The sequence below is a fragment of the Cuculus canorus genome, chromosome 1 (genome assembly GCF_017976375.1).
Source record: "Cuculus canorus isolate bCucCan1 chromosome 1, bCucCan1.pri, whole genome shotgun sequence".
Classification (NCBI taxonomy): Eukaryota; Metazoa; Chordata; class Aves; order Cuculiformes; family Cuculidae; genus Cuculus; species Cuculus canorus.
Genome location: NC_071401.1, coordinates 89,870,961 through 89,898,689, shown reverse-complemented (window position 1 = coordinate 89,898,689; position 27,729 = coordinate 89,870,961). Strand labels below are relative to the sequence as shown.

Below are 27,729 nucleotides of genomic sequence, written 5' to 3'. Positions count from 1 at the left end.
TTTCAGTACACGATAGGAGATGGTGTGATTGAGAGTAGCCCTGCAGAGAAGGACTTGGGTGTGCTGGTCAATGAGAAGCTCGACATGGGCCGGCAATGTGCGCTTGCAGCCCAGAAGGCCAACTGTATCCTGGGCTGCATCAAAAGAAGTGTGGCCAGCAGGTTGAGGGAAGTGCTTCTGCCCCTCTATTCCTCGATTCTGAGACCTCATCTGGAATACTGTGTCCAGTCGTGGAATCCGTAATATAAGAAGGATATGGAGCTTTTGGAACGGGTCCAGAGGAGGGCTACAAAGATGATTGGAGGGCTGGAGCACCTTCTCTATGAGGACAGGCTGAGAGAGTTGGGCTTGTTCAGCCTGGAGAAGAGAAAGCTCAGAGGAGATCTTATAGTGACCTTCCAGTACCTGAAGGGGGCCCACAGAAAAGCTGGAGAGAGGCTATTCATAAAGGTTTGTGGGTATAGGACTAGGGGCAATGGGTATAAACTGGAGAGGGGCAGTTTTAGACTGGACATTAGGAAGAATTTCTTCGCTATGAGAGTGGTGAGACACTGGCACACGTTGCCCAGGGAGGTTGTGGCTGCCCCATCCCTGGAAGTGTTCAAGGCCAGGTTGGATGGGGCCTTGGGCAGCCTGGTCTGGTGGGATGTCTCTGTCCATGGCAGGGGGATTAGAACTGGATGATCTTTAAGGTCCCTTCCAACCCTAACTCTCTTCTATGAGTATGATATCCATAGTAGGTCATTATGTGGGATAATGGAAATGACTGAACAGGGAGCTTCTGCTGGGACTCAATAAAAAAAAAAGGAGAGTGTGCCACTTTTGAGAAAAAGGGCAAGTAAGCCAGGAAGATTACAGGGATCTCGTCAGAGAGACAATTAGAAAGCCGAAAGCCCATCTAGAACTCAATCTGGCCACTGTTGTAAGAGGTGTAACAAAAAATGTTTTTATGAATACATTAACAACAAAAATGGAGCCAAGGAGAATCTCCACCTTTTATTGGTTGCAAGAGGGGGAACATTGCCGCCAAGGATAAGGTGAAGACTTAATGGTACTAAATGCCTTCTTTGCCTCAGTCGTTAATAGTCAGACCAGTTATCCCCAGGATATTGAGCCCCTGAGTTGGAAGGCAGGAATAGAGAGGAGAATAAACCCCCCATAATCCAGGAGGAAGCAGTTAGCAACCTGCTATGCCACCTGGACACTCACAAGTTTATGGGGCCAGCTGGGATTCAACCGAGAGTACTGAAGGAGCTTGCCAAGCCACTCTCCATCATTTGTCAGCAGTCCTGGTTAACAGGGGAGGTCCCAGATGACTGGAGGCTTACCAGTGTGATTTCCAACTACAAGAAGGGTGAGAAGGAGGATCTGGGGAACTAAGGTCTGTCAGCCTGAGCTCAGAACCAGGGGAGATTATGGAATGGTTCATCTTGGGTGTGCTTATCAGGCACTTACAACACAACCAGAAGATCCGGCCCCGTCAGCATGGGTTCATGAAGGGCAGGTCCTGCTTGGCCAACCTGATCTTCTATGACCAGGTGACCCGCCTAGCAGAGGCGGGAAAGCCTATGGATGTTATCTACTTGGACTTTAGTAAACCTTTTAACACCATCTCCCACAGCATTCTCCTAGAGAAGCTGGCGGCTCATGGCCTAGACAGGTTTACTCTTTGCTGAGTAAAAAAACTGGCTGGGTGGCTGAGCCCAGAGACTAGTGGTGAATGGAGCTGAATTCATTTGGCAGCTGATCACAAGTGGTGGTTCCCCAGGGCTCAGTGTTGGGGCTTGCCTGTTTAATATCGTTATGAGTGATTTGGATGAGGGAATTGAATGCTCCCTTTGTAAGTCTGCAGATGACACGAAATTGGATGGGAGTGTCAATCTGCTTGAGGGAAGGAAGGCTCAGCAGAGGGACCTGGACAAGCTGGATCAATGGGCCCAGGTGAATTGTATGAAGTTTAACAAGGCCAAGCACCAGGTCCTGCATTTGGGTCACAACAACCCCATGCAATGCTGCAAGCTTGGGAATGAGTGACGGGAAAGCTGCCTGGCAGAAAAAGACCTGAGTGCTGTTTGATGACCAACTGAATATGAGCTAGCGGTGTGCCTGGGTGGCCAGGAAGTCCAACAGCATCCTGGTTTGTATCAAAAATAGTGTAACCGGCAGGACTAGGGAAGTGATGTAGCCTTGTAGTCCGCCCTGGTGAGACTGCACCTTGAATATTTTCTTCCATTTTGGACCCCTCAATACAAGAAAGACATTGAGTTGCTGGAGCACGTCCAGAGAAGGGCAGCAGTCATCTTCCAATGTATTCATTATTTTAATAGACTGAAACAAGTTTGGGACAAACAGTAAGTGATTGTCTATACAGTTAAGGTAAAAATCCACTTAAAAAACACTTGAATGACCGCAATATATGAATTCAGTTTTATCTTTACCTTTAATACTGATTGAACTTCTTCCTAATTCTGTGTTTTAAAACCATTACAGATATAAGCAGTAACTTTAAGGATTTGACTGAGCCAACTGTCATTCTCCCTGATGCAGAGTAATGGAATAGAAGATGTATGGTTTTAAAATACTTTGATCACTTAACTACTTGGAAGATAGAAAGATGAGAGTGTTATATCTAACTAAGCACTGCAAGATACTTATATTTTCTTAGAATTATAGCGTAGCAATTTGGGGGTTTTTAAGTGCTAAGGGCTTTAGGAGAGACCTGGTTTTAACAGCTCTATATATTACTGCGGTCTGAGAACTCTGAAACAGCACTTACTGGCATGGCATTTTCCAGCTACATGTTGTTTAGTTTAGTGAAGATGCTTACCAGAGACACCTGGATAGCCTGACACACTGAATGTATTGTATGTACTTGATTTCCTAATATGAATCCAACCAACAAATATACACAGTGACAGTAAGTTACTTGGCAATGCAAATGAAAATACTGTGGCCTATGGTTGATTTGCTTAAATCTATGACATATTTTTCTTGGATGTTGTTTTTTTAATATCACACGTGAGTAAGTTTTACAGTGTGTTTCTTGGTTGGGGGAGAGGATTGTTCTATGTATTTATTCAATTGTCAAATTCTTTATTTTTTTGAAGTTGCTGTAGAAGAAAAAGCCTGATTGCAAGTGATACTGGTACTAAGAAGTAATGTTTTATTCTTTCAGAATGCCTTAGCATTTCTTAATGCACTTAAATGAGGATTTATTTTTAATACTTCACAGAACTGACAAATTACTTTTACGATATATTCTTCATTTTACAGAAAGTTACTAGCAGACTCAGCGATACAAAACCCAAGCTTCTTCATTTCCTTGGGTTTCCCAGAATACTAACTAAATGAAGTCAGGTTAAAAAATATTGTTTGATCTGCTGTGACAGAACTAGTTATTGTAGATTTCTTAATATCTGTCATTTTTAACATTGCCTGTGATCTAGTGACAATTAACAGTTGCAGGTCCTGGTGAAAATGTTGCCTTAGTTTATAGCATCATAAGAAGTACAAATGGCTTATGAAATGCTGCTTTGCCTGAGTAAGGTTGATTTTATTTTTTACCTTTGCTAAATCAAATAAGTATTGGAATCCAAGTTGCCACCACATAAATGTTTATTACAAAATGTGTTACAAATCAGTGTTTTTCAGGTCATGCATGATAATGCATGTTATCATTGCTATATTCTCTTTTGTCCTCGTAGTTTCCTTTGAAAAACTGTGCCAAACTATAGCCTGTATTTCCAGTGGGGGTCTGGACAGGTGAGGTTGACATTTTTGGAAAGAAACTTTTTTGTCTCTGGTTTTGTAGTTTTACAAGAACCTCTTCTTATTGTGCTGCAGAGGGATAGGGCACCTACTGTCTCTGTCTCAGAAACTTACCAGTTTGAGGGGAAAGTAAACAAATTAGTCTGCCCTGCAAACGTAGGATGCTAACATTTAGGATTATTAAATGACCCTTACCATCTGTGCAGTGTGTGGGTGAGTCTCACTGCTTTGCATTTCCTCTCCTTCCCCCTCATAAAAGCAGCTGAGCTGATTTACCAGCTCCTGACTGCTGAAGAGGGAGGGAAATTCTTGTTTCTTAAACCCAAGTTCCTTACTATGCAATCCTGTTACTTCATTTTCATTGACTTGGGTACCTTATTGACCTTCAGACTGATTTATTTTAACTCAGTTAAGTGGGAAGAAAAGTGAACAAAGGACTGGCACCCTGAGTTTCCTAGTCTGTGCGTCCTTATCGATTGGCTTGCTTCCTTTTTTAAATACACATTATTTAGAAACCTGTTAGGGTTAAAAAAGCATTACCTTGTTAAGGGGAAAGCATAAGTGAGCATGGTTTGAATATATTCAGATGGGAATTTTGATACCAACCCTAACTATACTATGATGCTATGATATTGTCTTTAGAGGAAAATATTTCTGTATGTTGTGTGTTAGTTTAGAATCTGAGATAATAAACCAGTGCGAGATGCTTAGGAAATAGAGGAGATTCACTTCTAAGGGCTACCAGTGACTTTAACACATGAATGCAAGTTGGGGTTAGACTAGTAACTGTAGGAGCATGTCTTGTAAATAACTGTGGTTGCTACCTCAGTTCCTTCCTAAATAGCTCCTAGGCATTATTCAGTTTTTCTTTGTGCATTGAATAACAAACGAGCAGGCTGGCTGGAGAAGGTGCATGCACAGGGTGACATTAACAAGGAGGTGAGAGGAAAAAGCCTCAAAGCTGCTGCCCTTGTCTGTGCTAGTGTTCATCTAGTAGGACTGGTCAGCAGCTATATATCAATTAAGGATTTAAAGATACATGTTCTGTTCCAGAAAATATCTGGACTACCAGGCTTCCCCCTCCACAGTTTCCCATTTTTGGTCTCCCATTTGATTTCCCATTTTGCCTCTTGCAACCTGATTGCTGGATTTGCCCAAGAGAAGAAGCTTCTGTGAAGAATGTCATGTCAGATGAAAAGGATTTAGCTACTCTTCATTTTTTCTAGAACTTTGATCACTCTTCGTAGTAACAAGCCTAGGACCTTCAGTTCCTGTACATACTTTATTTCCTTGATTAGTTGGCTCTGTTCATGATCCAGTGGCCCAAAGAAAAGAAACAAATATCATTGTTCTACATTTTCTTGTAAAAACTGGAAGCTGCTCAAGTTGAGGGCACTGGCTTTGCTGAGATGATGCCAATTTCAGGATTTGCTTCATCTGTCTCAGAAGATTCTATCTTCCTTCTGTATCAGTCTGTATGGAATTTCTGAGTGGTGTATCACTCCACATTTGCCACACTTAGGTTTTCTAGATGGTGAGTGACACTTTATATTGCCCTTCTGGCTATTAATGAGGCTCTTTCTTATGAGGAAAGTGGGGCTTCTTCACCTCACCAAGTGAAATAATTTGATTCTAATCAGTATTCCTACAGATTGAACTTCCCACTGCAGTTGTCTGGGGCTATGAGAGCTTAAGAAATCTTGTTTCTTTCATGGTTAGATGGAGTCTGTCTAGCAGCAATTCTTGTCATGTGTTAGTAGAGGTTAATCGGGCTTCCTTAGATGTTTGCCTGTAGGAAAGGTTGAATTTATTGAATAATTTCCAATGGAGTTTAGAGGTTTTAAGGACTCCAGTAGGGTAACACTTAATTTTGGGATTTTTGTAATGTGATATGTCTTGTTATTTGTGTAAATGGCAATCTTGGTAGCTGTCACTTCTCTGAAGTGGTATGAGGAGGACAAACTTCCCTACAGTTCATTTTTCTCATGCTGTTCTTTAAAGATAAGGCGTTTCCTCACGTATTCTTCCAAAGATGAATTCCACCTAAAACAGGATGTTAGCTTTTGCCACAGAAGTACGGTTTTTAGAGAGCACAAAAGAGAAGGTATTTTTTTACATCAAGACCACAGAGGAAACTTTCCAGTAATAACAGGACCCGATTCTTAAGGGTGGCCCGATGCTCTTTGCACTGGTGTATCTGTAGGAGTACCCATTCCCACACACTGACTTGAGAGGAATAATGGCTGCAATAAAGGTCTACTGTAACACTGTCAAAGTGGATGACTTTTCAGTTGTAAAAATACACTCTAAGACAGTGAGTATGTTGGTTGCCTTGTTGAGTAATATCTTCAGCCATAGTATTTTTTCAACAGCCAGTGGGAGCTCCATTCACATTTTAAATAAGTGACATGCTGTGCTTAAGTGGTCGTCTTGACAGAGGTGGTCCTGCAGTTTGAGGAGATTCCACTTCCAATAACTGCTTATTATGGGCTCCTGGAGTCTCTCAAATCTGATTTTAAAAAATACAAAACCCAAACACAACAAAACAAACAAACAAACAAAACCAAAAAAACCCCTCCCTTTAATTTCATGAACACTGCACTTTTTTAGGGCAATTCATAAGTTTGAGCAGTGAAGGCTACATGTACGTTCACTTCTATTCTTTTCTCTCCACCCTCCCACTTCTCTGAAACTGCATCTGTTTAGGTTCAAAAGGGAACAAAAAAGTGTCTTTGCAGTGTTTCTTTTGCATGCATTCCGGTAGCACAGACTGGCAAAGAGTTAAAGCTGGGCAATTTTCCTTTCACATCTAGCATGACCTAGATGGGCATGCATTCCCTGTTGCTTTTTTGACATGCTCGTGGCCATTGGGTGATTTAAATGTTGCATTTTGATGTGATGCCATAGTGTGGTAGCCATTGTAACAACGTGTTAAAACAGGAAAAGGAGCAGTTTTTTTGTGTAGCATAATATGCAGTTCCTATATTTATAGAGATGTAAATTGTCATTTTCATTTGGTTTGTAGGCTAACCCAGAAGAGTGTTTTGAGATCAGGTAGTAACTTCCAGTATACTGAAAATGTGTTATGGTAATGAGGGATATGTGTATACAAGAAGCAGAAGAAAATTCTTTAATTTCTAAAATTAGAAAATTGCTTTTTTAGTAAATTTTCTTAGAAGTTTTTTTGTGCTTGCTAGTTACATTATATGTAAATAATAGATTTTTATACTAATAGTCTTTTCCAAACTAGAGACAGTGAACCCGATTTCATTGCTATTAGCAGGAAACTAGTTTTACGTAACTTTTATCACATGAATTGTATCAGTATTGTGGGAACCTGAAGATAAATTTTCAGTTGAAAGACAGCAAAACAAAGAAAACAGTCCGTAGGAGAAATGGCTGTTACATTTGTGTGGTATTTACGTTTATGCTTATGTACAGTAAGCTGAAGTTCACTCAGTGCTTTCGTTAAAATCCATGGAACATTATAACTATCCTCAAAATTTAATTTGTTATATAACTACTTAGACTTTTGATACATGTATTTTTGAAAAACCTCTTAAAAATAGGTTATGTCAGATACATTGTCTGCTTTTGCCATTCTTTGATTTCACCATTCATTGTTGGCAATACGTTGCACTTTCGTGTCTGTGATTGCTCCTAAAATGGCACAAGCCTCATTTGAATAATACTGCTTGTCGTAACAAAAGATTTAAAAGGATTCTAGTTCATGATTTTCTGTGGCATTTGGAAAAAAAAAAAAGATTAAAGATTACTTAGTTAATAAAGCACATCTCAAGAATGGTGAAAAGTTCAAAGCTTTCAGTCCAGGTTCAATTGTAAAGGTTCAAAGTTTAAAAAAAGTATTGAGAGGTGGCGTTGGGTTTTTTTTTTTTTTTCAGCTTTAGAATGTTATGGTGTGGTTTGGTGTCTGAACATTCTTACCTAGAAATTACAAACAGGCTTTCTAATTTGACTGTAGTGTGTGGAAAACATAGGGTATATATAAATTGTATGAATTTCTGTATGCCATGAGGCCATTTGATTTCCCTAATTAGTTGTTCATAGATGAAGATTTATACAACAGGATGATTTAAGTAGCCAAATCTTAATTGTCTATGGTAAATGGAGACTGAGGTACTGTAGCTAGTGAGAAAGAAGTGCAATAATACCGGTATAGTGGGATATGTTAGAAAGCATGTGAATGTGCTGAACATGTACAACGTAGTTGTATCTGTTGGGATTTGTGAGCTCTATCTTAGCACCCTTCCAGAATTGACCCTTTGGGGAGGGTATCAGCCACATTTTCTTGGCACTGCATTTCTGGGAGCATTTGTTAGCATATCCACAGCTTACATTTAGCTGGGTGAATAAATCCTGAAGAATTGAGGTCACTGTGCCTTTCAAGTGACCTTACATGGACCCTAGCTCAAGTCCATCATGGTTTATTAATTTAGGTATTGACTGGGAAAGACTGTATCATCGTGCCCTGAAGCAACATAGCTGTTTTCTATATAATGTGTTTAAGCTAATACATTCTGCTAGATCTGAGTTGGCTCTTAATATTGTTGCAGATGCATACACAACCTGCATAAAAAGCTCACGAATTTGCAAATTTAACTTTTTATGTCAAAGTCACGCATCCCCTTCCTGCCTCAGTTTCATTTATTCCTCTGCCTGCTTCGGTACTCTGAAAAAATGAGAAGACGGTTGTGCAGTTTGAGGCATGCTGAAGAAGTTGTTTAACCAGAAGAGGTTTGTTAGGGAAGGAAGGTTGGGCTTGAACTACTATTTGCTTCCACCTTCAAGGAAGGGGTGGGAGTTACATTTCTGCAACTATCTGTGCTGCAGATGGTTTTCAGGATCTGGACAATGCTGCATTTAGCCTCGGAGTCATGTGTTGTCATGTTAAGACATGGTTTTGATTTTATTGTGCAAAGAGGAAAAGTGGTCTAAGGAATCTGTGGCATGAGTCAGGGCTCTGTTTAATTCAGCTAACCTGTGTGTGTGTTGTTTTACGTTTTGAAGTACCCTGTCTCGTCAAAGAAATACTTTATTCTACTGATATTTAATGTAGACAGATACTTAATATTTTTATTTAAATCATAGAGGAAAGGAAATTTCGTTCTTCCTTTTAACAAAAGGATCCTATTCACTGTTTCAGTGCTCATAAAACTCTGTTTTGTAGAGAGGATATGGATTATAAGTTATTCTACTTCTGTGGACACCTCAAATATAGTAGTGGACACATGCTTAGACCATTTAATGTATATGCAAGCATATTGTTTATCTTGAACTTTAGAGCAAGAAAAATGGGCAGAATCTGTAAGGTTCTGTTCTTACCCTAATTTAATCATCATTTAATATTTAGATACCAAAGAAAGAAAATGGAGCTCATACTAAGCATTCTGAAATGAGAGAGCATAGGTTAGCTCTTGGAGCAAATTTGAGTCAAGCCTTTTAAGACCTTAAGAAGGTTCGTTCAGCTCTGAGTGTTTCACATGCAAGTGCTATGGGTGTAAATACATTAATAGCGTTTGCTCTGTCAAGCAGGAGCAGCAATGCATTATCCCCAGCTGTTTACTGCAAGGCTTGCAGATCAAGGCCAGTCCCTTGCAATGCACACAGTGAAAGAAATTGTTTTGTATTAGTATGTGGTTCCTGCTATTGGCATCATCTGGACTTCCAGAGGCAATGGGAAACCCCCTCAGAAATTGGTTAAAAAACACTGCAGGTATACTGCTTCTAAGTCTGTATGTCCTGCTCTGTAATGTAATTTCCATTACATTACAGATTGGATAACTCAGTTTTTGCAAAATATGAATTTTAGGTATTTTCCAATCCTTGTTCGTCACCAGAAAATAAAGAGAGAAAATGAAATAGTGTCGTCTTACTGCTTGAGTGAGATTAAAGTAGTAAACTCTTCATATCTGTGTTGATGAAGAGGAATTATCCTTTAAATAGCTTAAATGTATGAGTGTTATGAAAGAAAATATTTGTCAGATGACCTTTAATTGGAGAAGGATTCAAATCTGTTCATATGCAAAATTGTCATTGGATAAGTTCTTTATGAGAATACAGTACCTGTCAATTTTGACTAGTCTACAGAGAGAAGCATAGGTGACTGTGAAAAATGTTGCAGTATTTTCAGCCTGTTGTACAATCCAAGACAAGTTAAGCAAGTTGAACTGTATTCTTAAAGCTATGACTTGAATTGCTAGAAACAAGTCTGAGCTTGATTGCACTGGTTTCGTCACTAACATTTGAATTTTGTGGAATGGCAGGGGTGATATATTTCAAGGGCACTGGTTTCAGAGGCTTGGAGGAGCATTGCAACTGCACAAGCGGAAAAGGGCTCCTTAAAGCACTGCGATTTAAATAGACAGGATTTTAAAGTATTTTATGTGGAAGTAAGAAGTCTAGTTAAAAGTTTGGTGGTTCTTGGCATGAAATCTTAAAAGTGCTGGTAAAGAATGCATTCTGTAGTGTTAATTTTTTTTCTTACTGAACTAAGACCTGCACGCCTGTTTTGCAAAACGTGCTTTATAATGTGTTAGTTAACAATGAAAAGAAAAAAACTCTGACTTTTGGTAATAATTGCAAAGAGAAGTATATGTAGAAGTGGAACAAACCAAAGCTAACTTTTTGTTATCCTGGATTACCACTGCTTGGAAAGAGTTTTCTGGTTCCTGACATTTTGTCACTGTACAGAAAACAAGTTTCATTAAGATAACTGTTCTCCAGCATTCAGACTTCACCCTGCTACAGGATTTCCTAGTTGCATAGAATTGATATCGCCCGTAAGTGTTGCCAGATAGTTATCTATTACTCAGGGTGCATCTCCACAGAGCACTGTAGATGCTGTTTGCCCTAGAGTTCAGCATGCTGTGGAGGGAGCTGTCAGTACTCAGGCTGTCTCCGTAGAGCAGCATATAATGCAGCTTCTGCTATTTTATTTACCTGAAAAAAACAGTAAAGTAACCTGTGCTGCATCCACAGCTGCTACAATTAAAAGGCTGTCACTCACCAAAGTATGTGACATTGTAGGATTAATTTCATCAGAGTAGACTGATATTTTTAGATGCTCTTTTTCCTGAGTTGTCTAGACTTGATATGGGCAAAATAGACTGTTCTTTCTGGCATTAGTGAGGAACTGGTTTGGCATTGGTTGTGCAGAGCCTGTCAGTTGAAAACCAAAGAAACTTTGTTCAATGCAAACAAACAAGTAAATTTTGCGTCTTAAGAAGATGCAAAAGAGAGAAGCATCTTAAGCAGTCAACTCACTCTTCTGAATGCCTTTGGGCACTCTGTTTCTGCCTGTTAGCGTTCAACAGCAGCAGTATAATGGGTTATTTAATCCTTCCTAGACTAGGAGTTAGGCACAGTTTATCTGGACTAGTTGAATCTGTTATGAGTAGGTTTCCTTTTTGTCTTTCAAATGCCAGAATTTTTCCTGTAAAATTGAGATTCTTTGCTAATGCCAGAAGGTAAATTTCCCTGTCACTATTTTCAGATAAAGGCTAAGCCACAGATGAAAAGACATTTCAAACAAAAATAAAGCTGCAAATATTAGAATGATCGGCAACAGAGGTGACTTATAATTTTTCAGAGTGAAGTTAACATTATTTTCTTGTAATGTTCCATTGCCTTTTAGGGCACTTACTTGATATAATGTCATTACATTTTAGTACATGAGTACTAAAAACTCATTTAAAGGACTGCAAAATCTCACCTTTAGTTAACCTAAGTGAATTTTGGCCAAAATATTAGAGAGATATAAATGTTTAGTGTAAAAAAAATTCTGCCAATCTGAATTTAACATGGATAATGATGCTTTTGGCACATTCTGAGATACACATTGCCTCTGTTACTCTGGCCAAAGGCTGAAGGGAAAACATATTCATACACACAAATGCATGTACATCCTTGCAGAAAAAGATCCCCAGAAACAAAGAACAAAACAAAAATCCCCACCCTGTGTGATTAACCTTTAAAAAGGAGATATTGCAAATTATATAAACTGAACTACCTGCTGATTCTAGCTTTCTAAAGCTTTTTGCTGGACTTCAAAGCAGTAAACGCACAGTTCTGTTATAATTTTGTGGATTAAACAAAGGACTTGTGGCTTGCATGAGGACACTTTAAATGTATTCTAATTATATAATACAATTATCGATGAGTTCAGGATAGTGGATTACTGGTGTAGTCATCAGCTCTGTGAATGGCTAGTTAGGTGTGGAGGAGAGAATGGTCTTCCACAGAATCTGGATCAAAGGACACTTAGCCCTGGATGTACCTTAATTATTTTAAGGTGGCATGCTTTTTTTTTGTCCTTAGGCAACTGTAATCATCATTAGTGAGATCAATGATATAAGACTGGCCAAACATAAAGCTCTCTGTGGCTAAATAAATGCAGCCACCTTTTGTATTCTTTTGCTGACTGCAGTTCCTGATCAAAGTAAGAGCTGTATTGCCACCTAGTGAGAAACCCGCAAGTATACGTTTTGACTTGGAGTTACATAAACATAGGAAATTGCAGAGGGGAAAGAGAAATGAGACCTTCACTTTTTAATTTTAATTTGAGTTTCAGTAAGGTATATAAAATTATAAAGCTACTGTGAGTTAGCATTTCCTGATAATACTGTGAAATCCCTGATTTCAATACAGGATGGCGGGTGATGTTATTGAGAGCAGCCCTGCAGAGAAGGACTTGGAAGTGCTGATGGATGAGAAGCTCAACATGAGCCGGCAATGTGCACTCGCAGCCCAGAAGGCTAAATGTATCCTGGGCTGCATCAAAAAAAGTGTGGCCAGCAGGTCAAGGAAGAGGATTCTGCCCCTCTGTTCCTCTCTTGTGAGACCTCATCTGGAGTACTGTGTCCAGTTCTGGAATCTTCAACATAGGAATCATAGAATCACTAGGTTGGAAAGGACCCACTGGATCAATGAGTCCAACCATTCCTAACAATCCCTAAACCATGCCCCTCAGCACCTCATCCACCCGTCCCTTAAACACCTCCAGGGAAGGTGATTCAGCCACCTCCATGGAACTGTTGGAACAGGCCCAGAGGAGGCCACAAAGATGATCAGAGGATTGGAGCACCTTCCGTACGAGGACAGGCTGAGAGAGTTGGGGTTGTTCAGCCTGGAAAAGAGAAGGCTCTGAGGAGATCTTATGTTGACCTTCCAGTACCTGAAAGGGGTTACAGGAAGGCTGGGGAGGGACTGTTTCCAAGCCTTGTACTGATAGGACCGGGGCAACGGATATAAACTGGAGAGGGGCAGATTAAGACTAGACATTAGGAAGAATTTCTTCACTATGAGGGTGGTGAGGCACTGGAACAGGTTGCCCAGATTGGATGGGGCCTTGGGCAGCCTGGTCTGGTGGGAGGTGTCCCTGCCTATGGCAGGGGGGTTGGAACTGGATGGGCTTTAAGGTCCCTTCCAACCCAAACTATTCTATGATCTGGTGTTCTTAGCTTTTTGACTTCTTATCTCTTTGGGAGGAAGACAGCAATGTTACAGACAGTTATGATTTGACATATTGTCAAACAATTTAAGCCAGCGCTGCTGTTGAGATGAGCAACATTTCTATAATCTGAGCATTTGTTTATATGGCTCTGCTGTCAACATGATTGTGCTCCTAAGTGTGTGTGCAGATACCCAGAACTAGCCAGAACTAGTCTGGTTGAAAAATATCTCTAAAGGGAGAGGGGAAAAAGATTGCAGTCTAATTGATTTCTTGATTCTGTTAATTGTGCAGTTGCACAAGCATGTAAAGGGGAGAGATGGTGCTGGAGGGGAGAATGAGTTGACAGAAGAGGCAACAACTGCTGCTTTTGATGCAGCTGCTAGTTTTAAGTGTTTATCGGTTTGTTTTCACTACAAGGAGAAAGAATCTGCATAACTTCATGAAGTTATGACCTTCCAGTGATTTCAATGAAGATGACCACTGTGACCTTACTGCTGATCATTTTGCTAGTTCAGTGCTCCAGCCAACATGTAGCATTTTACTAAATACATACCTTGCATCTAATTGTTTTCGTATTTTTTTGTTTTATTTTGTTAAAGAATTTTCACGGCATATTCTGACAGTTCTGCTGCACATACCCTTCCACTTCCCTCTGTTAAAGAATTCATTGTTTTACAACATGTTAAAAATTATGGTTTGTAGTGTAACAACACCTGGTCTGTGGTAATTGGGAAGGTGTTTCAGACTATTATGCTTTGCTGTAAAACAGGTGGGAACACGGGATTTAATATATTATGAGTATCAGTAGTGAACTCACTTTCATAATTTGATTCATCACAGCTTGAGAATAAATGACTATTTTCAATTTCCTTTCATTAATTCTTGAAAACAGAGCAATGTTAGGAGGAAGGGAAAATGTTTCAGACTTTACAGCAGAGGTTTCAAAATGCCTTTGGCAGCAACTCCATTTCTGTGTGGAAGTCCAAACTTGTGACAGAGAGAAAACTCCTTACTCCTTTTAAAATTAATATATGGAGTTTATAACACTAGTTCTGATTATCAAAACTATTTTGTAACTGCTACTTTGCAGCAGGGAGAACTACGGAGAGTGTTTTTAAATACAGATTGTGCATCTTAAAAAAAAAAAAAGAAAACTATTCTGGGAAGTGATGGTTTCATTTTTCTGTTTGCCCTCTTCTCCCTCTGTACACCTGCCTCACTGAACCTGCTGTTGAGTATAAACTGAAAGGATGCAGGGTATCTAGAGGAGAGAAATGGGCTTATCTAGTCTTCGTTCATGCTTAACAAAGATTAGATTATTATTTTTTCTTTTTCTGTTGAGTGCTTTGTAAAAAGTTACTAGGAATTTAATTAAATTAATTCAATGTAGTTAAATGATTTGATTTTAATTATCTCTGTTGACAGCTGTGTATATTCTTTCAGACATTCTTAAGCATTTTTATTAGTTCAAGTTGATTCATTTCCTAAAATACACCATCTTCCTGTATGCCAGTAGACGTGAGGAAACAAGTAAAAGGAGAGAATATTGGCTTTCATGAACACAACCATGCAAAACAACTTACAGTGTCTGACAGATATGTAATTCTGGACAAGTCTGGTGCATGTATCAGAAGTTGTGAGAGAAAAGGAAAGGAAAGTGGTTTTTCACACCCAATTTAATGTTCTTCATATCTGATGGATTATAAACTGAGGAAGGAAAATTGCCTTTTAAGTCTCCCAAGACATCCTGCTCAAGCTAAAAAGCCATTAATGTGTTTATATTTATGTCCAAACACTGAGAAAGGATAGAGTAGAAAATGGAAGTTATTCACAATTTAGCGAGCATCTAGAAAGTCTGATTCTGCAAAATGATTTTATGATTCTGTGAGTCTTATGAAATGGAGATTTCAATAGGTTGCTGCATGGGAGGCTTAGAAATGGATTCTGGTTGTTTAGTATTAGCTGTAACTGCATTTTGTTCCTGTCATTGTTTTATTTCCAAATGCTATAGTAGTATTAAAACAAAAGGTAGTGACTAGAGATTAATTATCTTGCATTGTGATTGTAATTGCAGATTGGCATTGTGGTTTTATCAGGGGCCATTTGCAAGCTGTATGCATTTGTTTCTTTTTTATAAGGATTATACAATAAAAGATTTGGTGATGACAGAGACACTTTGCAGGGAAGGGTGTTTACTTGTTATGCTTGCATTTAGTGACATCCTAAGCAGCTCTGAGTGCTAGATTTCATAGTCTTCTTTGCTTTCTCCTTCCATATTTCTTTCCTCTCTTTTAAGCCACCTACTATACTAGAGATCGCTCACTGAGACATTTTACATGCTAAGACTGCCATGGGGAGAAAAAAATGAATGTTTTCTTTACTGAGTTAACATTGAAATGGTTTGGGGTGTGATGTGACAGGCTCCACACTGCTGCACAGTGGAACAGAGGGCAAGAATGTGTGTGGGATGAAGGGAGAAACAGCCAGCAGTTAAATCAGATTGGCTAACACAGAGCTTTAGCCACCCCAATGCGTGTGGGAGGGGAGACAGGAAAGCTTTTGCTACTTGTTCAGGGAAGTAGTCATTAACTGGTCAAATGTATCTGTGTGATGAGGAGTTGGTCCCATATCCCAGGAAGGCAGGTAATACAATTCTAATTAAGAGAAAGGGAAGTACTCTTCACGTTGAAGAAAAGAAAAATTTTAAAAAAAAAAACCTTTGAGGCAGAAACATCACTGTGGTTCTGTAGTATAGGAGTTTCATTGCCAATGTCAATATACAATGTTCCCACCTCCAGCTGCTCATTCCTGTTGCAGAATGTTGGCTGTGCTGAAGGCTTTTAAGGCTTCTTGCTATATTATTAGAATATTAAAGCCTAAAAGTAATTTTCACAGAAGAGCAAGAATGAGCAGAGTGGGGAAGGGAAACTTTTTAAGCAGTGTTGCCCTGAAAGTTCACCTGTTTTGGAAGTGTGACCTCAGGTACTGTATGACTGGTTAAACTAGAGTTTGCTGTTGTGCAGAATGTGCTGTGTGCTTGTTACATGATGTCTTGAGGAAGAGGTGCAGTAGTGGCATGCTCAGCTTGGATGCACTCAGCCTCTGGAGTCCCTTGAAGCATGGTGTCTAATGAAGATTGGCTACCAGGAAATGGAGCAGACCTGTATTAAATGTAAGTGGCAAGGGTTTTTTTTGCAATGAGAGGTTGCAGAGGCAGCTTCCATAGGAAGAGGATTGGTACTGCCCTGTGCTGGGTGCAGCTGGTTCCAGTTGGCTCCAGTGGATCACATCTGAACCCATCAGTCACGTGTGGTGCTTCTGTGAAAATATATTTAAGGAAGGGTAGGAAGTGCTGGAATGAGGTATGGGAAGTGTAGAACAAAAAGATGGAATACTAGGATCAGGGAAGGAGGAGGTTCTTCATGTCAGACCAGATATCCCCTGCATCCTATGGAGGACCTGTGCTGGAAGAGTGGAAAGGTGTGAGAAGGAAGGAGCAGCAGAGAGGAACTACTTTGTACTGAGCATGACCCCCACTCCTTGTACCACTTAGAGCTAAGGGGTAGAGGACTTTGCAGTGAATGAGTGAAGGAAAGGAGGGAAGAAACTTGTTGGTTTAATGTTTATCTGTTTGATTCCCTCTGCCCAAATCAATAAGTATTTATTTTAGTTGGCAATAAATTAACTTGGTCAAGTAAGGCTATTTTGCCTACAGTAGTAACTGGTAAGCGATCTCCCTGTCTTTATCTCAACATACGAGCTTTTTGTTCCTCTTCTTCATATTTTCTACTACCCTCCCTGCTGAAAGCAGAGATGAACAAGAGCCTGGGTGGAAGCAGCTAGCCAAGGGTAATCCACAAGACAGAAACCAATGTATTTGTACAGTGAAACAGTTGGTGCCGAGATCTCAGTGTCTTCCTTAAACAGGATTCAGGAGGTTACTTTGAACTAGGACTAGTCTGGCCTTGTAGCCTGTAAGACTGGTGTGTATCAGGCACGTTTCTGAAGCACATCATTCATCTTGGTTATATCTGAAAGAATTCCATTTGGGAGTGGTCAGCAGCTTCTCCATGATGTGCACCAAAGGATGATAAGTGAGAATGAAACAACCAAACAAAAAAAGCATATTGGTTTCCTTTTAAAACAGTGCTACCACATATATACATAATCATACTATCACTGTACAAAATGCATAGAAGCATTTTAAGCAGGAATTTTACAACTGATATAGATACTTCCTTTCAAAATACTATTATACCCAAGTATGTGGCTGGAGGACTAATCCTTTAAAGGACTGACCCTGGAAAATCAGGATGATGTATGTTTAAAAATGACATATGTCTTCCGATCTTGCTAAGAAACTTCATGCTGTCACTTCCCGCTAAAACAGATGTGGCTGCTACAGTCTGGATGTGTCACTTTTAAGATGTTAAAGTGGTGCTATCATCCAGGCTACCAGAGAACATCTAGTTCTTCCATGCTGTAGGATACTGTGAGCGTACTTTCAAAATATTCACTGTGTTTGAGATGTTTTAAAACCTTGGGCATCAGGTTTTCAAGGGAAATAAGGTGTTTTCCATAATTGTCAAGAGATGCATAGGGTATTAGGTAGTTAACTTCCATGGAAATTTTAAGTGTTGCTCATGTTCAAAGTCTAACGTATCTTCCATTAGGATTATTTAAAGCAGTTATCTTTTTGATGCTTCCAGTAATTCATTGTCAGCGTGGCTGCCCAAAAACAGAGCTGCATTTTTCTCTGTGTGGTGGTAATGCTGGAAATTCCCTTTTCCGTCTTAGAATCTTAGACCTTTTGTATTTGTTACAGAAGTCTGAACTTTTATGCCATTTTAACAACTTCAGCAACTCTCTAAATTATTGGCCGTGTATAAAATGGAAACTTGAACGTGTCTCCAGTTACTTAAAAGAAACCTCAAAGTTCTCTAAAAGGATTGAAAGTCTGGAACACTTATTGGTAATGTTAGTGTAATATGATGCCTTTTAAATTATTTTGGAATTGCAATGTAAAGTATCAGACTGTGTGCTAAACATGAAACACCACATCTTTCTCCCTGTTTCTGGTTGTGTAACAATACTTTTCATGCAGTTGGCAGAGGAACTTTTAAAGCTTGTGCTTTTAAGCCTTGGTGTTCTATTTATTATCAGTGTTTTCATTAACGTTTAATTTTGAAAGAAGTGCTGACAAAGAAGTCTTTAAGAATGAATGGACTTGGAAACTCATTTCTTCAGCCATATCAAGAAGCAAAAACTTAATAGATGATGTGTTCAAAAAAGATTCAAATGGAAAGTAAAATAGTCCAGCAATTAAAAGATGACAGTTTGTTTTGGATTTTAAAACCTTGTCTTGCCATAGATTATGTTCCTTTAGCTAAATTTTGTTTACTAGTGAAGAAGACTGTTCTAAATATGAGATGCGTGACCATCAGTAAATGGTGCGTGTCACCTCTTACTGCTTAAAGCTGACTTACTTCACTAGAATTGTCCTAAAGTTCTATTAGTTTGTAATATGAAAGGCCTTTTATGATACAGGATGTGCAGGACGTTTATTACTACACAACATGGCTAAAATTGTTGGCGGAGGTTGAGAAAACGTAACAGGAGGTAGCGAGTAGTTCATATGATGTTGTGTTCATAATGATAAGTTACAGATGATACAGTGGCTCACAAGATAGCAATAGGATTTTTCTTAGGAAATCTTCAGTCGCTTGCAGCCAAACATCTGCTTGGGTTTATGTTGTGTTCAGAACTCTTAACAGTATCTGTAGGCGCTTGGGATTTTAATTGCCTCTTGAGGAATGTATGGACATAAAATGTAATTCAGTCTGGTAAAAGTGTTTGAGAAAGGATTGAGTAGGAAGTGATTGTCATTTTTTTTAAAGTGAAAATAATGACATATGTGTGCCATCTTTGCCTTTTCTCCTCACTTCTCCTTCCTTTTTACTTTTCTTAAACATGGCATAATTAGACATTTGGGTCACAGTCCAAATGGACTTCGGAATCAATTATCTCTTTTCTGCCCTATGGCTTTGTTGAATCAATGTCATGTGTACCCATTTGTCTCTGTATACCTAGTTTTCTTCTTCCTTAATAGGTCTACAGTTAAACAAGTCTCTGCTGTTTTTAAAATAGGGCTTTGTTCTGCTGTTATCCCCAAGACCCTTAGTCATACAAAACCATTTTCTGTGAATTCTATTAATTTGTTTTCCTATGTGGAGATTTTATTTTCCACTTTCTGTTTCTCCTCCCTCTGCTGCTGCTGCTCAATCTGTGAGCAGTTGTTTCTCATTCAAGTATTACACAAAGGAATGAGGTAAATGCTAGCATAAGTTTTCTTCCTTACAGTTCTACATCCTTCAAAATATAAATAAAGTCCACAAGAAATTAATAAATTAAGGAGCCAAAATAAACTATTTTGAATGCAGTTTTTACCCATAAATAAAGCAGAACTTTTCTGTAGTTTCCTATTTGAATTCTGCTTTGCTTTCTTTCTAAAATAAGTGGCAGATACCACGGTGAGGTGTGGTAGCATTGAAGTCATTATGCAGTAAGAGACTAAATAAAAGTGCCGTTTTTTTCTGAAAGTTGTAGTCATCACAGAATCACATAGTTTTCTGTTCTCTTACGGGATTGGTCAGTATGCTTATTAGTGATACTGTTAGGGAAGACTGGATGTGTACTTCAGTGAAAGACAAGGAAAATCTCAGTGACTAGAGAAGAGATGGGTGGTCGCTTAGTGTCAAATCACTGCCTAAGTGTGATGGAATGGAACGCTACAATATTGTTTCACTAGTTTATCTGCATGAAGGTGGTGTGAAAACTGATATGCAAGTATTTTCAATAGTGAAAGATATACTGCTGTTTTCTTACTTGATAGATTTTCAACTGTGTATAAAGGACAAATTTGACATGAATTTCTTAATCTAAATTTGTCAGTGATAGACAGTTGTTCGCTTCTTTTTGCTGCTGTGTTTGCACTTCCTAAGATTACCCTATTTAATAGTTTCTAAGGGGTTGCTCTGCTCATTTTGCTTTTAGATTGTATTTGCAAGGAATCACATAATGAAAGTGTAATATGAAAGTTCTAGTAAAGAAAAACTGCACTTTAAATCTGAATTTTTTTCTTGGTTTAAAAAATCAGTAATTTTCCAGATATTTAGATTACTGAAAGGCCAAAAGTCTAGCATAAATCTGAGTAACCTGTTAAATGCTTCACCTGAAAGAATGTTCATCTCACTCCTTGTATTTTTGAATGTTAGTGATTCATGTTAGAAATGTAATAGGGCATGTATGAAAATACTGTATTTTCAGTTTCTTTCTAAGGTAGCACAACAATACTGTAAGCATTCTCAAACCAAGAAACCGTATTTGTATTTTCCCGTAAATACATATGTAGATCATTCTTAAAAAATGAACAGTTGTATGGAAAGAGAATAGAAAAGTAAAACGTCTCCTTCAAAATACAGCCTGATATTTTCTCTCTTCTCAAATTGTTATCAAGGCTATTCATTCAGGATTTTGCTATTTTCCTAGAATATTAGTGGTAAGTTAAAAGATAAATAATAGTTTAGGGATGATTAAATTAAAAAATACCAAATACTTTCAGCAAAGGAGAAAATTAATTCAGTGTGGTTTGGTTTTTTGCATTTCTATACTAGCAGAAGGATTGATTTGTGATCAGAAAAAGTAAGAGTGTTGTTTGGTCAGAAACAAAATCTCTCAAACTTTGGGAGATGTCACAGTGGTGTCTGCTCTTTCTTTATTCACAACTGTTTCTGCTTTTCTCCCTCTTCTTTAAAATAGAGATGCAATCTAATTTATGCTGGTTAAAATTTATGCCAGCGTCATGTATTGCCTAGACAGCTTGTAGAGTCTCCGTTCTTGGAGATGTTCAAAACCCAACTGTATGTAGTCATGGGCAACCTGCACTAGTTGACCTTGCTTTTAGTAGAGGGATTGCACTAGAGACCTCTGAGTTTTAATAATTCTGCGGTGTGGTGAAAGAGCCCATCTTATGTATTTGGAGATAATTTCACAGTGGTGTTGAATATTTACAATTAAAATCTTGGTGTAGTTTGCATTGAAGGAACTTATTACCATACAGTTCTTCATATTGTGACTAAGGAGATCTTTTATTAATAGGTCAAATGAAGAAAGCCTATTAAGTTTTGTGTGTTTACATTTTGAGATTTATGAGAGTTTTTTAACTTAATTTGACACTAAGTTGTGAAGGAGAATAATAAAATATCATCTCATCAGCATTCCTTATAAAGATTAAAGAATTTGGTAGAAATATCATATATGTACAGCTTTCCAAAAATTGTATTCAAATTATTTTCTTTTTTTTTATTCAACCGCTTGAATTTGTAGCTTATATACTACCTTATTATCTTCCACAGATCTGAAGAGAGAAGCCAGTATTTGTCACATGCTGAAGCATCCTCATATTGTTGAACTATTGGAGACATACAGCTCAGATGGAATGCTTTATATGGTCTTCGAGTTGTAAGTTTCTCTCTTTGATTTTACCTTTCTTTGTTGCCATTTGCTAAAAAAAAAATTGAACTTAAAAATATGTCTGCTTTCATCTGCTTGTTTTGTAGCTCAGAATTCTTGACTACTGTGCAAATACTTATTTCTGGCTAGTACCAGTTGTTCCAAACAAAATGGTGTCACCTTGGCTAAGTGGCTAACATCAGACTGATTCTTTGTCACGTGCTTTCTAGGGGCAGACACGCTGTTCATTGATGGCTGCTGTGTCCCTAATGGGTTCCTGAGAATGAATTAAAAGTCTGCTGATCATCAAAGTCATCACCTGGTGTTATTCTATTCTAGCAGTGAAGTTTTGTTTGCTTTTTTTCCAGACTGTTGTTTCTTTAGTACTGCTTTTCCTTTACTCGATAGCAAAGTGAAGCATATGTGTTTATACTTGTTTAATTTCTCTGATCTTCCTGCATTATGTTTTCTGATGCATGTGGTCTGTGTATGTTGGAGCAAACCACATCATGCCAGTCAGTTTGTTAGGTTGAATTGGGACATTCACTAGAGCCAAGAATTTAACTTCAGATATGTGAGAATTATTTTTAAGTGCGTGTTAGTTTTACCATTCAGTAGAGAAAAAGTTAGGTGGTAGCAGAGTAAAAAATGTAAAGCTGAAAACTGTTGCTTGAAAGTCTTCTGGGATTTGTTTAGGTGAGTTTATAAACTTATGATTGTGTGAAATAATTGCTTTATGCTTTCCTTTCTGTAAGTTTTGATTCAGTACTGACTTCGGTTTTATTTTGTAAATCCCAAAGCATGGACCAAGGGACTTTAATTATCCTATTATGAAATAATTATGTATACCTTGGGGAGACATACAGTGATAATTAGCAACATTTTGAAATGGAAGAAAGCATTTGCTTCTATTTTTATCATGGCGGTAGCTCAGAAATATGAGACAAAAGCAGTAGTTATTTTTTAATTACAAGCCTATTATTTATGTTTATGTACATAAAAAGTAAGTCTGAACAATTAGGATTACTACACAAATACTATACCTGACTTTAGGCCACATGAAAGATGGAAATAGGAAGCTAAATTATTCAAAGGATAATAATTCCTTACCAGTTTTTATGTCCTTGTCTCCCTTGTACACTACAAGACACCAGTGTCTGTAACAGTGATAGAAAGTGAGGCATTAGGAATACCTGTGCTCAAAATGTATCGGGGACTGGGAGAGGTGTGGACACAACTGGAGGAGAAGCTGTGCTAAAGTGATTCAACAGAAGACTGATATTTCCTATGATGTAAGACTGTTGTCTGAGTTTGATTGGGTTAATGGCATACTATGTAATTGTGACCATAGTAGGAAGCTTGTAGTTAGTAGGAAAGCATCCATATATGTGTAGGTAACTTATTTTCATTCATTCTGCTTTCTGTTGGTTATGCTATTATTATAACAAACTTAACTGCTTTGTAACAAAGTTCTTTCGACAGTAATAAAATGTATTTTATTAGAGTCTAGTTATTCTGAAATGATAGAAAAGAGAAAGACATACAACACAGATCTGCAGAAGAGGTAACAAGCCAAGCTGGTGATAGGCTTTGTTTGTGGACTGGCAGGTGCTTTTCATGAAAATTAATTGAGGTCCATCACATGAAATGCATAGAATAACCAAACATAAAACTTTGTGCCGTCAGTTGCTCAAAAATGATATGTCCACCACTATTTCATTAGCATGAGCTACCATGTAGCAGCTGCTAAAATGACCCTGAATATCTTCCCAGATCTATTGTTATGAAAAAGTACAAGTTAAATAAGCAAACACAGCATGTATCTGATAACAAGAGATTTTACCACTCGGGAAAAAATACAATCTGTGCCCAATTTTGAAAAATTTTGTTAAAATAAACATTTTTAAAATCATCACAATTCATAGAAGCACCGATGAACATGAACACTAGTGATCAGGTTTCATACCAAAATATTAGCCATGGTTTTAACCATCATTTGTACACAAATTTGAGCACTCTTTAGAATGGGGCCATCATGTCACGTTACCAGTAGGTTGCTGTTAGCACTTAGATACTGCTGCAATAAACTATCAAAGCAGTTGGTCAATAGATGAAGTGCGCGTGTAAAGTAAGAAGCAGACTTTATTTTAGAAGTATTTAGTTGTTGTTACATTATAAATGAGAGAGTATGTGCCTGCGCCGACTGATTTCCCACACGCTCCACAGCTGCTCCCCAGAGGGTAATGGACTCTTTCCACTAATGAAAGAGATCCCTTGGAGGCTCTAGAGAGACCCTTCATCTGCGATAAAACCAGCTCTAGTCTTTGTCATCCAGTCACGATTTTCTTTCCTAGTCTATGGTGTTATTTGCTGGTTGCTCTATATCAAATGATCAATCATTAGTTTTGAGCTGACTGAGTTTTTACATAATACAAGCATGTAGTCAATAGAAGTGCATCGAACAGATGTATTTTGCAATGTCAAAACAGATGAAAACAATCTTTTTTTTTAAGTCTATGCCTTTTTGTGCCTGAAGAGCAAAATAATATGCAAAATTCTCCAGCTATTTAAAAATTCCATTTATGGAATGGGGTGCAATCTGGTTTCTTTTGTGTTTGTTGAATAATGTGCTATTCTAGACTGCACCGTCTGTGTCACATGGATGTAGCGGGGGAGGGACATGGGTTTTACATAGTGTTGTTTTCCGTTAGGTATATAACGATCACTTTCTCTTATGCTCTACTGCTTCTTGCGTTTTTTTTCTAATGATAGTTGGTCTTTGTCGATGAGAATACTTTGGGAGAGGTCAGCTACTTGGGGTATTTCTAAAACAGAACAAATATTCCGTTTGAAGTGTCTGAAGCCCACATTTTAGAATTAGAGTACATTATACGTAGTTTATCCTCATTGTAATTAAAGTATGTGACCTGTGAGTACTTACTTTCATGCTGAAGAACTCAGATATATCAGTAGTGAGTGAATTGCAGGTACCTTAATATCTGGTCATTTGCAGAATATTGTCTATGCATAGGTGGTTTTGCTTTTATTAGTGCATTCTAAGAGAGATTTATCTCTTGGGACATTAGAAGAACTAAACTTATTTAGATTTACTGGTTAGGCTGTGTATATACACATATATAGTTATATACATATAACTTTGCAGTTTAACCTAGCTAACATAAAAATGCTTTAGTTTTAAAATCTCAGATTCATAGAAAAAGTACTTTAAAATGGCTGAAGTTACTTAGATTTACCTTAAGCGTAAGCTGTTGAGCATTTAAATGATGGTGTATTCAATCATGTGGCTCTGGTGAAGCATTAAGGAAAAAAGAAGGGGAGGAAAAGAATGCTCTCTATTTAAGATATTTAAAGAATGTTACTCTGCTGCATTTACACTACTGTGAAATAGCACAGCTTCTTAGTTTATGGAGAGCAAACTATTTTTTATTATTATATGGCTTTACTGTACTTCTTTCATACTTGCATAATACATTATCTAGGATAAAATTAAGCTATCATACCCCAGTACTAAAATTTAGATCTCTTCTGAAGTGTAATGTCTATTCATCAGAGTCATTATTAAACTCAGAATAGATTTCTGCTTTCAATATGACTCAGGAGTAAACTTTCTGGGCAGCTTGCAACTTATCGTCAGCTTTGCTCAGTACAATGGAAAGATTTTCAAGGTGCACAGTAGCACTGGTCAGAACTATGGAAAGAAACATTTCTCCAGGCATAGTTCTGCTATGGATATGGAAAAATCAAGAGTAAAAAATGGAAAATTGAGGGACATAGTTCATACTGATCCCTAAAACAAATTGGATGTGGTTGTGTCTGTCATATTAACTCCCTGTTCAGAATTGCTTTAGCTGGCACTTCTCATCGTAAATGCCATAAACTGTCCCATTCAATTTATGTAGCTTCCATGAGTGCCCTCTACTGGGATCAAATGATTCTTTCTCAGATGATGAGCATGCTGTAATTTTATCAACTTTTTTTGCAACTCCCTCTTAGCCTTCAGCATGTATAGATCTCGTGTGTTTATTTTAGTGTATTTTAACTTGAGATCTTAATTTTTTTATTTTTAGCCTGATGCTGAGAGTCCTTACAAAACCTTGAGACTTCCTGAACTTCCATTTCATCAGTACCTCAGAACTTGAATGCTCTTGCATCACATAAGCCTTTCCACGTCTGCAAAGTTGTCTTTTAAGTGGTCGCTGTTGCTGAGTTTTTAGTCTGTTAGTGCATCAAATTTTCTGGGGTTTCTAATAACTGAAGCTGACTCTTGGTTTTGCAGACTCGGCTAGAAAAAAGTCTCATAAGACTTTCAGATAAAATTCAACATCATTAGGGTGATACGAGCTCTATTTATACATGAAGAAAAATCTACACGTAAGATAAGCTTCTGCCTTGAAAAAATAGTTAAAGTCCGAGTTTAAAATATGCCTGCCGCATCTGTGCTTTTGAGATCAATGGAGTTCATCTTAATGGGATAAAACTTTCAAATATTGCTGTTTACAGCCTGTAGCCATTTTTAGTGTCAACTTAAACTAATTGAAAAATATTTGCAAAAATATTTAAACTGCTATTTACTGTGACAAAATTGAAATGAAAAATGCTGGTATGCGTAAGTGGGAAGTAGAACTAAAGACCATTCTGATTATAAACACCTTGTTTAATAGAAAAGTTAGTGTAAAGGAACAACGCTCTTGGCTTTGTCTCAGCAACTATCTTATGTGACTCTGGGTCTTTATACATCTGTAGTTTATAACAAGTCAGAGAGAAAGTAGTCTCCTAAAGGCTTCTGCTGCTTCATGAGAATGACACCTCATAGTTTTTGGTAGATAAATTATACGTTTCTACAGTGCCTGGTGTTGCTAAGGTTTCAGTTTTGTTTCCCAACTATCTGAAATAAATTTGGGGGACGAAGCATTGAAAGGGAGATTGACATGAGTTTTTTTTCCAGTGTTCTAGCTAAATCCAGATTATGCTATTCTCATTGAATCTGACCCTGTTGCTGCTGTGCAGTACAACATAAAGCGTACCACAGCATCTTCTCTGTCTGACTGATGTTTAGCTAAGTATGTGGACTCACTGTATAAAATTAGGCAAGACAGAGAAACCTCTGAGAAAAACCTGCAAAAGAATACATTGAAGCAGTGATGAGCACGCTCATGGTTTGGCAATACAGGTTTCCGATTTGTGGGGATTGTTAAATCTGAAAATGCTACTAGGTGCTGAAATAACTGACCAGGATTTTTTTTTTCCCATCTGATTATATGAATGTGTATTTCTTTTGGTCTCTACTCTCTTATAGTTGTCAGTACTCTATCCACATGATAGTGCATTTTGCATGGGGATGGTTACTGAGTTTATTTAGGTATGAAAGCTTCTGCTTATTGCTTGTGACTCCCTAAGTGGAAGTTTTACATTGCAGGTGTGTAACAAAGCAAAAGTAATTGTATGCTTATATTTTGGTTAGCTTACCGAAATGGCCCTGATGATATTGGCTTTCTGGATACCTTGCAAGTTCTGCTTTTCTTTTTTCACCTTGTGTCTGTGATGGAGGGGGAAAAGTTTGAAGGCTGAAAAGGATGTTACACTTGATATTTTTGCAAGTGCCTTGTTAAGTATGAACTATAATAAGTGGGTGTTTTCGTTCCTGTTAAATCTTGTTATTCTCTTCTTGCCTCATCAATCAATGAACACTTTTAGATATAAATCTGTCTTATGTTACTTAGAGCGGAAAGAAAAGGAGGGCAGTTGTGCCACACCAAGCTTCTTTGGTTTTAGCAAAAGGGTGGTCTAATTTTAGCCTAAGGTCTAAATATATGTGCATCTAAGAATGTTTATAGTACTCATTGTGGAAGTTAGGTTATCAGAAAGACTACAGACAGTTGGGAAGAGAAGGAGCAAAGTATTAGAGGTACTGATATAGTATGTTTGCCGACACTGTTTTCAGATGCCTTCATTGAGAC

The 27,729-nt window shown here is 38.0% G+C and overlaps 1 protein-coding gene across 13 annotated transcripts in view; it reads left to right on the top strand.

Annotated features, from left to right (window-relative positions):
- The window catches only part of CASK (calcium/calmodulin dependent serine protein kinase), a 216,263-nt gene that overhangs the window by 61,003 nt on the left and 127,531 nt on the right, over window positions 1–27,729 (top strand). For all 13 annotated transcript variants that reach the window (XM_054072578.1, XM_054072566.1, XM_054072539.1 and 10 more), the window contains exon 3: window positions 21,655–21,760. In XM_054072578.1, coding sequence (XP_053928553.1) covers window positions 21,655–21,760 — 106 coding nt within the window. The remainder of the gene's footprint in view (window positions 1–21,654; window positions 21,761–27,729) is intronic.